This window comes from Aptenodytes patagonicus, chromosome 3 (assembly GCF_965638725.1).
Source record: "Aptenodytes patagonicus chromosome 3, bAptPat1.pri.cur, whole genome shotgun sequence".
NCBI lineage: Eukaryota > Metazoa > Chordata > Aves > Sphenisciformes > Spheniscidae > Aptenodytes > Aptenodytes patagonicus.
In genome coordinates, this window is record NC_134951.1 from 123073371 (window position 1) to 123085902 (window position 12532).

Here is a 12532-nt window from a genome sequence, read left to right on the forward strand (position 1 = left end):
ATTGAAGTGACCATGGTACACTTCTAACTAAGCTGGATCAATACTGCTGACAGCAATTAGCACTGCTAACAAAGGCCGCTTTGCCTCATTCCATATCTACAACCCAGCTCTCCTTCTAAGCACGTAACCAAACAGGTTGACTACTATTGTCACACTGGAACCTGGTGTCACATCAGCTCTAAAAACACTGAGATAAAAGCTGTGAGATAAAGTTTGCTTTTTTTAAAACAGCATTAAGATGTAGTGTGCCCCAGCCAAAAATTACTGGTATTTTTATCTTAAGGATGGAGAGGGGGCAAGACATGGCTACTCACTGACATTTCAGCAGAGCACTTCAGCATTATTTTTAAATCTATGTCCATGTAGCAAAGTGTGTAGGACATAAACATGTGTGCAAGTGCTCAGCTAATGTAGCACCAAAAAGCAATGTCATGAACTCAAGCTCTAATAAAGTAGTGCTGTAAAAGCAGCTCAGACCAAAATTAGTTGGTTACGGAGAAGAGCTACTCAAGAAAGCACAGAAGAGGTGAATTGCACTAATGCAAAGATGCTAGCCCTTACCACCAACACTTAAGGAAGATTTGTAGCTCTCTTTCTATTAAAAACCTTTATTCTTTCCTTTTTTCTCCATGTCTGTTCAAAGCTAGGCTGCCAAGCAATAGCTGATTGACAGAAAGTGCTTCACAATAAGGTTTAGGTTTTTAGACCGCACTGAACAAGTCTTCCAGTTCCCAGAGAAGCAGTCAATTCCTGGGGAAAAGTATGTGCTTTATGGGAGAGAAGCTGATGGGTAACAATTAGAAACAAAACTATGACATTAAAGTATGCAGGGAGGGGTGCACACTGTTGCTTCTTTTTTTTTTAAACTTAAGATGATGAGCTTGAGAAGAGCAGGGCAAGGAAGCTTTAAGAAAAACATTTTCAGTGGAGCCAAGGAAAAAAGAAATTTTGGGACACTGCTGTCTTCCTTATTTTTGTAAAGTTGCTTGACTCTGCTAAGAGAAAGTCATGGACATTAATCCCCACTATTACAAGACCAGGTCAGAGGCAAATTCTTCCATTACTTATGCCATCATGAACTAGAGAAAGCTCCTCTCGGCTCCGGTACACAACAGTAGGATCACCACTTCACAACAGAGACTAACTGCTCTGAGTGGGTTCAAGAGTTCTGTATCAGACAGAAGAAAAAGGATGACCCAAATCTGCCTCGATGCTAGCAATAATGATGAGAAAGGAAAGAAAATAGCACCACCACCTCTTCCTCCCAGGACCTACCTCATTGACCTTTCGGGCAGCTGTGAAATAAGTCTTTTCACTGTTTGTTACTACCAATTAATAAATGACAGAAGTTTATTGCCAGCAGAAATTGTGGTCAATCCAGCGTGTGCTGATGTGTTATCTTGCTTTTAATACATCAGTCGAGCAAGGCAAATGTAGGTTCTTAATTAATCACTCGGCATGTTTCAGCCTTTAGAGCCTGGAATACTGGTTTCCCTACCAAGGTACAATATTTTTAACGTGAATAAAATATGTTCAGTTAGAACAGGAAAAAAGGGATTTTACAAAATAAAATTGAGTGGTTTAATTCCCATCAGAAAAAAGAAGAAAAAAATCCACTTGCTGTTCTGTCTGGGTTTCACTCTGAACTATATCTGAATTGTAGGAGAAATGGAATGGTTTTACAGTTAAGAGAAGAAAAGTACATTTGCCTATGAAGTTTTGAGATTTAAATGGTAACGTAAAAATTAATAGACTGAAATGCTGCAAAGACCAAAATTCAGTTGATGTCCTGATCCACAACTGTCATTCCACCAATGCTAACAACCTGTTTTTCCAAACCTGCAAATATGTTCAGGTTCTGATTTTTCACCCAAATTCAGAATTGACAATTCCACTTTACAATTGGTTCAGAGTAACTTCTAAATCACTAAATTTAGTTGACACACATTTCTAAAATTAATTGACATGGGGAAGCACAAGGTCCCTGTGGGACCGATGGGAATCCACCAGTCATGGTTATAGCTAATTCACCATATCCCGGCTGCAGCTAAAAGCCTTAAACAGAAGCTTTTGCTGCACTCGGTGTTGCGCAGTATGTGACAAAGACAGTGCTCACCTGTAGAGCGGATTTCAGAATCACACCCTTTCATTTCACTGGTGTTTCATAAAGAGTGACTAGGCAGACAGAAGGATCCTCTGTCATCAGGAGAGGGGAGGCTATAACCCACCTCTTTTACTACCCATACAAGGAAGAGATTCACCTGTTTGGCTCTAGTTTGATATCCCAACATCCATCTAATAACAGTAACAGTTTCTCTACTTAACAATAATAAATATATATTTGTTGGGTTTCAGGTTTTCACAGTTTGGTTCTACACTCTTAGGAGAAAGCAGCTCTGACATACTACTGTTTTACTCATCAGGCAAGCAAATAATCTAGTTCAGTCATGAGTATGTGGGACACACTTGCCGACTGGTTTGATGTAAACACTGAGGTCACTCTTTCCATTTGCTTTCTGTGGACAAAGAAGTTAAGAATGTACCATTTACACAGAAGTTTTGTTTGAGAAGGTAGGTAATACATGACAAAGAACATTACAGCCCAGTTCAGTCCTTCAGTGAGTAAACTAGAGCTACCACTGCCTAATTTATTTGTTTATAATCCCAGTGTATAAATGGTAAGACTAGGCTAGCTCACAATTTCCTCTTTTAGGTCCAAGCTCCCACTACTTACTGAACACAGCCAGCGTTCAGCTGAGTTAGACTTTTGAGCTACTGTCATAAATCCATGACCAAACTGGATTTCACGCCAGCTGATAAACTGTGCATGGTGGCCATGCAGAATTTGACACAACACAACACCAAATTCAGCTCTCTCTGGGACAGTGCTCTCTGTCCCAAACCACAGCCTGCGACAGCTGAGCTGAAATTAAATCTCCATTTCAGTAGTATAGGGTTAGCTTTATCAATGAACTTATGAGAGTTAAATGTAAAGCTCGCCTTGATTTACAACAAGAGCAACACACCAGACTGCTTCAGGTTACTTGGAGAAATCCTGTCTTTGACAAATAGTCAAGCAGTTCGGCTTCCTCCCACCAGAGGCCAGCGATAGATGGAAGCTCTGGGCTGCTCACTGCAATATTTATAGCCACCATGCAGCCAGCATCCTGTAGAGACCTGACCCATTTAATTATTTGAAAAAGTTGAAAGAAAAAGAAAAAAAGAAAAAGGTTTCTGATGACTAGGATAACATTACAGGGCAAAGGTAAATTTTAGACCCATTAACTACAGCACTGAGTTTGTTATTACAGCTCTCACAGAAACTAGCCACCCATGCTACAGACTGGAGCTGCACAGGAGGGTTTCCCAGGTATAATATTTTGATAAGAGCTGGCAGAATTTATCATTCATTTTAGCATTTTGGCTTGATTTCCAGCTCAAAGAATTTTCCATGAGCACAGACGTTTCTCAGGACTTACTAATCGAAACTATCTACCAGATAAATTCTACATACTTTTCAGCAACTACTTTGTAAGTACTTTATTACAAGCATTTGAAACTTGAGTTGCATGGATTAATTTTAATTGGAATAATTCCATAGATGGATGAGGGAAGGGGTCACATGCAAACTTCTCCTTAACTACACTATAAAGTACTATCGGTACAATTATTCCAGGAAGTCTGATGCCTTTTTTTTCCTTTTGTTGTTGGTTTTGTTTTTTTTTTAAATCGACATGGTCTTACTGGCAAAAGCTCTAATTTAAATGAAACTTCTGCTAATACTGTTCTGACATGGAATGAGTTAAAGATGTTAGCACTCCTACACTGATAGTAACAGCACTGCAATTGGGTTTGTTTTCCCATTTTAACTACATCAGTACAGTTACAGCAGTAAAAGTTTTCTAAGAGTGGGTAGGGTATTACATCTTGTCACCTGTCATATTTTGTGAGAAGGATAGAAGGCTATCTTCCACCTTCACACAAAGGTTGGTTCTTCTAAAAGATAACAAATTCAAGCACCCCACCATGCACCTCAGTGCTTTTCTGAAGGAGCCAAACCTAGCAGCAGTCAGCCTCTGGGACCATTTGCCTGCTAATAAGCAAATGCCAAGGATGCCACAGGTTCTCAAATGGAAGCACTTCAAGCTGGGACTGAAATGACAATTTATTTTCGTCTAGAGTTTTAGCAAAATGCTCTACCTCATTCACAGTAACCTAAACCATCTGGGTCTGGTTGTAAGCACGGCAATAGGATCTGTCCACCTGGCCTGATACCAAAAACTAAGTCTTCAAGACAGGGTGGGTGTTACAAAAACAGTTATCCTTTTGCTGCACAGCTCTGCAACCTCAGGTCTGGGAACAAATTCAACTTTGATGTAGGTAATAGCAACAGATACCCATATTGGCTCTTAGAAATGGCTCTCAGACTGCTCTTAACACATGGAAAACCTATTCAGAGGAATGAGAGCTTCAAACAGGGCCCCAGACAGAGCCACAGCGTATCGGATCCCGAAGTTCAAACACATACGGGCAATGAATATATCCGTATGTTGCAGAGTCCAGAAATAGCCTGAAAGTCATCTACAAGAAAGCTATCTGGGCAGAAGGAAGGAGATCCCAGACTGACAGCAGGACGGTGATACCATACTAATGATCTTTGTTTATCTAGTGCTGATATTAAAATAACACCTTTGACTAGAAATTCCATAGCACAGGTCCGAAATAGCTAAGGAACTGGCAGACTTGGACATAAGGAAACAAAGCCAGAGATCTGTTTCCTATACATTAATCCTGTCTCTCCCAGGGCAAATCCTGAACCTCATTTGCATGGCATAGAAATCTCCACACACCATCCTGATCCTTTTACACAGAGACATCCAAAGGAGAGAAATAACCCACGGAGCTGAAGTCACTACACGCAATACTTTGAAGGGATTTCACAAGAGTAGGAAAAGGAGCATCACCATGGTTAGGAGACACAATATAGGGCAACAAACTGTCTCCTGCCACAGGATGTCAACAAAGAACTTGTGGCTGCTCTGCCGGTGGTTCCCCCACCTCACAAGTACTCCCCGGAGCAGGGGCTCTAGAAAATAAGTCAGGGGGCCACTTCTGGTTTCCATGGTGCCATGCCATCCTAAAACTGCTGGATAGGGAGGCCGTCTCCGGTCTGGCGGCATTGCAGGCTGCCCGTGGCAGAGGGGAGCATGGGTGAGCTGTTCCTGCTCCACCAGCTTTGGCAAGGTGGGGGAAGGAGCAGCAGCAGGTGGCACCCCCCAGCATCCATGCTTTCAGCCCTGATGCTCCTCAGCTGCTTAAGCCCCTCAGACCTGGAGCTACTTCTTGGAGCAGAAAGCTGTCCCTGGTGCCTTCACACCACGCTGCCACAACCTTTCATTGGGCAGGCACTCAGGGCTAAACGGCAGGAGATAGGCTGGTACACACCATGTTCAGTTAGTGTGCTGGGATCACAGTGTTCTGGAAATGCTGTTCACTTCTTCGTATGTTTTCTCTTTCTATTTTTCTCCTTGACACTGGCAAAACTAAATATAATTTAAATGAAAACAAATAACTGCACATCCCCAGTTGGGCTGCAGCATCAAAAAAACAAGTGAAAAAAAGAATTACTCGCAGTGCGTTTTGTGGGTCTCTACCACATGTTCAATTTCACCAATGAGATCAAGCAATATGGAATAAACAAAATTATAAATGCAGGCAGCTTTATAAATAGCCAGAATTTCATAGCTTTGTGTTTACTGAGCTGTAGCTCAGTAAACAAAACAAAACTTATCTGTAAAGGTAAGGTTTAATGTGCGTGTTTTGCCAAGAAACAGAACTACACTATGTATTCAAAACAGTAATACAGCAATTACAGCAGGGATCTTTAGTAGGGGAGTCTGACCTTCTTGTTTTACACTCAAATAATAAATGCTATGAAAATCTGACAAGGTAATTATTTTATACCTCAAACAGAACACTCACCGCCAACAAGCAGTCAGTTTGAGTCTCTGGTAGAGGAGCTCTACAGAAACTGGGTTAGGGATGTACTTAAGCCTGTGGTTTACATTCTTCTTGTTGTTGATAGTTTACAGCTTTCACATGCATAAGCGAGTACATTTAAGTAACGGGGGATTTTTTTTGTTCTGAGTCAGCCAGTTATAGTGCTTGCTTCCAGGGCTGTTTCTGCATCCAAGGCAGAATGCAAAATAAAATAAAAAAAGCCCAAATCAGAAAAGCATAATTTTGAAAGAAATACAGTATTTCCACATATGAGGCAAACTCTACTACCACAGGAAAACTCTGATTTAATTCCATTAACATTTCTCTCAAGTGTAAATAGGAGCAAATGGGACTTCCCAGCCTGTGCCCAGTAACATGCCTGAACTCTACCCATGAGGAGCTGATGAGGATCCCTCCAAATGCAGGTGGCTGCTCTCTCTGCATCTCCCCAATTACTTTCTTCCAGGGCTTTTCTGGAAAAGGGAGCTCTCCATCACCACCCAGCAGTGTGCCTTCCTCCAGCAGGATCAAACTTTTCCTGCTAGTTAATTGCTTCTTCCCCCCAATTTAAACACATCAGCTCAGACTCTCTTTTGGAAACTGAAGCATTTGCTGCTATAGTGAGATGACCTATTGAAATCTCAGTAGTTGCACAATTAGCATTTGCATGGAATTTACTTTCTCTTATCTTAGTAATACAAAATTGCAATAGTAAAACCTAGGAAGTTAAAGCTCTTGGTTTCCTCAAAAAATTTACATCGTACCTTCCATTTCTAAGAGGTTTTTCTGTTTCCATAATAAAGGATTACTCTTGCAAACAAACATCCTTTTCTCTAGGCCAGCATAAAACACAAAGCTAATTAATTATTAAACATGTACTACTGCATGGAAACACTGCAGTCTGGGGCTTGATCTTAAGTCCTTGGACTCCAGCGGGCCCACGTGGGGAGGCCTGGGCTCTACCTCCTCTTTGCATGGGATGCTCCGTTGCTTCAGCATCTATTTCCACACTGGAGCACGTGCTGCCTTCTCCTAGCCAGAACTAATGCTTTCATAAGCGCTTGGGTTAGCACCACATGTGAAGGCAACACAAGCATGTTTATCCGTAAAGCATAGACCACCATATATGTGCACAAATTGGCTAGTTAATATATAGGCATACAGGGTCAGCCAGGAGCCTGGCTAGGAATTCACCCTTCTTTCCTCCTCTTTGCTTCATGCATAGGTATTAAGGAAAAAGGAACAAGAAACCTACGTATGTGTATAAACACACACATCTATAAACACACATACAGGCACATATTCGCAGCCAGCATTTTTTACATACACAGAATCCCGTCTGACCATCACAGTGCATTCTGGGGATGCAGAAGCATAGCCTGGCACCTTAAATATCACACTAGGCAAACACCTCTTCTCCAGATTTAGGGGCTGATCTACAAAGGAAGGGATTTTCAGGGCTTTAGTGTGTGGACCGCAGGATGAAATTTCAGGATTCCTGGAGGAGAGCCCTGCAAAGAGCTCCCAAGGCTGCAAACCCATTATTCTGCCTCCTCATCTGCCTTCCACACCACATCAACTCCCACCTCACAGGCTCCCAGCCTAGATGCAGAGAAGTGGGCTGCTGCAGCAAGAAATATAGCTTATCTGTTAAGTTTTGCTTTCAATAAGTCTGTATTTATGCAATGTAAAAAACCCCAAAGCTCCCAACGTTTCATCCAGAAAATCCTGGCCAGCTCCAGAAAGCTTCGTCCTCAAACAGCAGCCTCCTAAGCAAAAATGTGAAGCAGAAGTCACAGCTGTGAGAGATACCTTGGGTTTTGCAAGATTTAGAGGGAGAGGTGATCAGGTGATACATCAAGGGAAAAATACACCAGCTTTAGGGCACGTAAAATTCTCCATGTTTTGAAATCCTTGTTTGGTTCTTATTTTAGAATCTGAGGCCACTGAATGCCAACTGTTTAAAACCCTTCACCTCAATGTTACCAGAAGTGGAATATTTAGCTATGGTGGCATTTTGTAGATTGTCTCGGTGTTGTTGATGAAATGGAAAGAGATGTCTAAACTCTGATCTCCAATTAGGAGACCTTTCCAAAGGCTTCTTCCAACTCCCCTTATTAGAAATGAATTAAGCACTGCAAGGCAAGGTCAAAAAGCAGCTTTTTTCAGCCTGCATTAAGAAATGTATTCTGGTGGCAACCATGCCAGGAGAAAAAAAAAAAACCACAGAAAAAAAAAAGTTGTTCCTTTTGCAGTTCTCACAATTTAACATGTAGCTATTAGGGGGACATCCTCATGACTCCTAGATGCTCAAAGATAGTAAGGCTAACCATGTTAAGAAAAGAATATGCTTTATCACAGTATCTGTTTCACCAAAAATATATATAATCAATTTTGGCAGGTACAAATGGATTGAAAAATTACAAACATTAAAAAAAAAAAATCAAAGAGCACAATCAGAGTTGCAAAAAGGTCTGTATTCAGGATTAATTCAGAGGTTAAAGAAAAATTGACAAGTGTTTTTGAGATTCTGCCTTGTGTTAGGATCCTAGATCTAAACATAGGCACCTGTTTACATAAGTACCAAGCCCATCTTAATCAATTCATCAAGCACTGAATTTAAAGTACACATTTTAGCACACCTGAAGTCTTGTAGTGGTTTCAGAATGAAGGTAGGAAGCATGGCCAAAGAATCAATTAGAAAGCACATTGCACAGCTCATAACATTAATCTTCAAGGCAATGCTTTCTCTTGTATTTCTGCAGAAACCTGTTGTTAAGTAACGTAATATGCACTTGCTCAGATATTGTTATTAGGAAAAAAAACCACGTGCACTAAAAATATGAAATTTAAAAATCAGGTCCCATAAAGTCATGTTAAAGGAGGTCTGTGATACACAGCATGCATAAAAGAAATCTCTCACATGCACATCTTAAATCCACACACAGAAAAAACCTGAATCTTCCCTTTTACTCCTACTGAGAAAGTATCTGCATTGAAATAAAGGTGATCATTTTCAGACAACGGCTCTTCTCCAATATGGGTAACAGTAACTGGATTTGGTTTAAATCAATAATTCATTATATTACCCAAACAGTATGTGTGGTTGAAGTATGCAAAGATCGCTTTTCCGTGTGGTATAATTTGTTTTTTTTCCGGTATTTTTTGAATATTTCATTAGACAGTATATCTACACATGGTACTTTCCCTCGAGAGCTTACCACTAACAGCTCTGTTTCCATACACACACATGGCCATGTTCAACTTTCTGCACTGTCGTTATCACCATGAAAGCTGAGTCTGCAGACTGTAAGCGGAGATGCTAGACAAGCCTGATGATAGCAAAACAGATTAGGAGACTCTTCAGTTCAGCAATACTGAAGAGACACTGGAGTAGATGGCACAAGCTTTTATTAATGCCCGACTACCGCCACCTAAGCCCTGTTACAGATTTCCCCTGCAGAACGGAGATTGCTATCAGCCTCTCATAGATTATCCTCCGACACAGACAGCTAAACGCCAAACCCTATGAACTTTTCCTTTCCCTAAAATTACTGCCTTGCAGATATTAGGGCGTTATTTTCTCTTGCGTTTGAGGAGGAGGAGGGGTGGGAGGCTTTTCAGGGACTGGGATGATGTAACCTAGAAACCTCTTGGGACAGCATGTGCTCGGTACAGGAGCCACCGCCACCATCTGCCCCCCCCACCCTGTGAGCACACGCACATCATGCCACAGCTCTGCTAGGCTTCGTTTCTAGAGACACCCACGTTCACAGGCAACAGCCCCCCCGCGGCATGTACTGGAAAGCAGGTACTCTCCTCTCACACGTCCCAGGGACTTCCCTCCAGCTCTCTGCCGAGATGAGCTACAAGATCGATTTCCATGAAGAATCTATGTCTCTTAACGTGCCCGAGGCACCCTGGAGAGAGGCATGGTGGAGGGGAGAGGATTCTAACAGCCCAGACATTGCACCACTTCATTCTACAAAATCCCCTCTCTCCCTGTCTCTTCCCCATGTGGGTCACAGGCTCATTTGAAAGCATCCAGCAAAAGTAATAAGAAATTCAGCTATGCAGAAAAGTACCCGTCCCTCCTCGTAAAGCCTTATCAGTCAGATATCCCCAGGATAGGAGGGAGGGAGCGCAAACAGGAGGGGAATAAAAAGGGAAAACTGTTGACCAAAGAGCCATATCTAAGTTCCATATAACAAGACCTAATCCCCACAATGGATCCTTTGCCAAGGGCATCAGCAGCCCAGCTCTGTCACTATCAGGACAAGGCTGTGAGCCCAAAACAAAAGCATCTTACCAGCAGCAGGAGTTGGCTAGGTCAAAGCAACAATGATCTTGTCCTCATTTCTCTAATGAGTCCCCACTGAAGTTGAGACAAGGCAGCCAGCGGGAGAGTCTCACTTCATATACTTTTTAAATTTTTTATGTTTTTCTTAATCAAGGTCTTAAGCCATTTCACTCATCCAAGTTCAGGGTACCATTCTCATTCATTTCCTTAGAAATAGGATCAGGCTCTCATTGCATAACTACCGAGGAAAGAAAAAAACCCAAACAAGCAGCAGCAATGCTCACAGCTCGCTTTCCCTCCGTGCTCCTCCAAGCTGAGTGCTGATTGGGCATTAAGTCTGCCAGGAATTATATTGACCAGGGCATTCTATTAGCTTCTACCTGTCTTCACCCTAGATCTGACTGGACCCTAAAATATTTAAAGGTCTAATTATTATTTGAATAGGAAAGATTTCTAGTAGAGCTGGGCTCCCCAGGAGCTACGAAGAGACTCCCTGCCGCTGTGGCTACCTCGGATTTCCTGGGACCTCAGGAGAGAAAAACACCCCCAATGGCACTTGAAGTTTCCCAACTTACATTCATTAGTGATAAGCACCGATTGTTTATCGCACTTAATATTAAGCAGCTTCTTCAGCCTAGGGGCATCTTGTTTCTCTGTAAGAATAATAGGGATATTAAGAAGCCCCCAGCCTCACAAACTTGAATATCAAAACCCCTATGAAATCTTCCATTTAAATTGTGTGCAAGCTTCTCCGTGGAGATGCGGCTTTAATTATCTTTTAAGTGCTCCAAGCAGTTTCAATTGCAGCCGTGCACAGGAAGCCCTGGGCGGCCCCAGCCACTCCTGCGCCTAACCCCAACTCCCGACCCCGCAGGATGGGAACTCAATTGGAGGATGTTTACATAGTAAGTCAAAAGGCACCGAGCTACCATGTGGGAAACTCCTCTGCTTTCCAGTCCGAGAAAATTACCCTTCTGGGCCGCTGCTGTGGAGCACTTAAGGCTCTTGGCACCGCTACTCCTAAAATCCCCTCGGAAGGGGGGGAGGGAAAGGGGAGGGGAATTACCGCGGGGACAGCCGGGACGCGCCCCGCTCCATCCCTTCTCCCCAGGTAAGTCGCGGGCAGGACCGTGCCGGGGGCCACCCCCGCGCCGCCGGGATGCTCACGGGAGGACGCCGCATGCCCTCAGCCCAACGTGAAGGGCACGGCACCGCCCCGCCACCACACGCCTCCGCGCACCTCCCCAACGCCCCGAGCCTGCGCGGGGGCTTACCTTCCGCAGCCCGCCAAAGCCGTGCTCCGCCGCCACCCGCTCGGCCTCCGCCTGGCCCCCGCCGTGCAGCTCCACCAAGAAATGGTTGGTGTAGACGGCTCCCCGGGCCGGGGCGCCGAGGAAGAGCAGCAGGAGGAGGAGGGCGCCCCGCAGCAGCGGCGGCCCCGCCGGCATGGCCCCGCGCTGCGCGCCCGCGGAGGCAGCCCGCCGCGCCGCGGGGAGGGCGCCGGGCGGGCGGGCGGGCGAGGCGGGGAAGCGCCCAAAAGATGGGAAGGGAGGGGAAGAAAAAATAAATTAAAATAAAAAAAAAATTAAAGCGGCGGAGACAGGAGGGTAGCTGGGCGGCGGGGACCGGCCGGGCTGCGGGGGGCTGCTCCGGGGTGCCGGGGTGTGTGTGTGAGAGAGCGTGCGTGTGCGCGCTGCCAGCTCTGCATTCCCAGCCCCTCCTCGTCTCTAATTCAGCGGCGGCCGGAGGGAAAGCACCAGCCGGGAGGGGAGATTGCCGCGCTGCCAATCACGGGCGAGGAGGATCGCCCCTGCCCCCCCCCCAGCACGCATCTCACACACCCCCGCACACCCCACGGCCTCGCAACACCCCTAACGCCTCACCTACACCCCTCGCACCCCTCTCTCCATACACCACCCCCCCACACACACACACACCCCTTTCACAATCCCCCCTTACGGAGCCCCCCTGTCCTCCCCCCAATTTCACCCGAACACCAGCCCCCGTTCAGTACCCACAGCAGCCCCCCATGCCCTCAGCCTAGCCCTGGACCTGCCCCAATCCCTCCAGCTCTTCTTTGCCGGGGGGGGGGGGCCGAGTGGAGCCAGACCCCCCAGAGCAGGAGCTGATACACAGGTGGCTATAGGGTTCAGGAGGGCTAAACACTTCAGCAAAACCCACAGCCAGGGCCAGCACCCGGCTTCCCTTTTGAGCCCAGCAAATGCAAAGTGT

The 12532-nt window shown here is 44.8% G+C and overlaps 1 protein-coding gene across 1 annotated transcript in view; it reads right to left on the reverse strand.

The window, feature by feature from the left end:
- PCSK2 (proprotein convertase subtilisin/kexin type 2) overlaps positions 1-11749 on the reverse strand; it is a 107295-nt gene extending 95546 nt beyond the window's left edge. Inside the window, exon 1 of the mRNA XM_076335045.1 lies at positions 11575-11749. Within this exon, the coding sequence (XP_076191160.1) occupies positions 11575-11748 (174 nt within the window). The 5' untranslated portion in view covers position 11749. The remainder of the gene's footprint in view (positions 1-11574) is intronic.
- Positions 11750-12532: the final 783 nt, after the last annotated feature.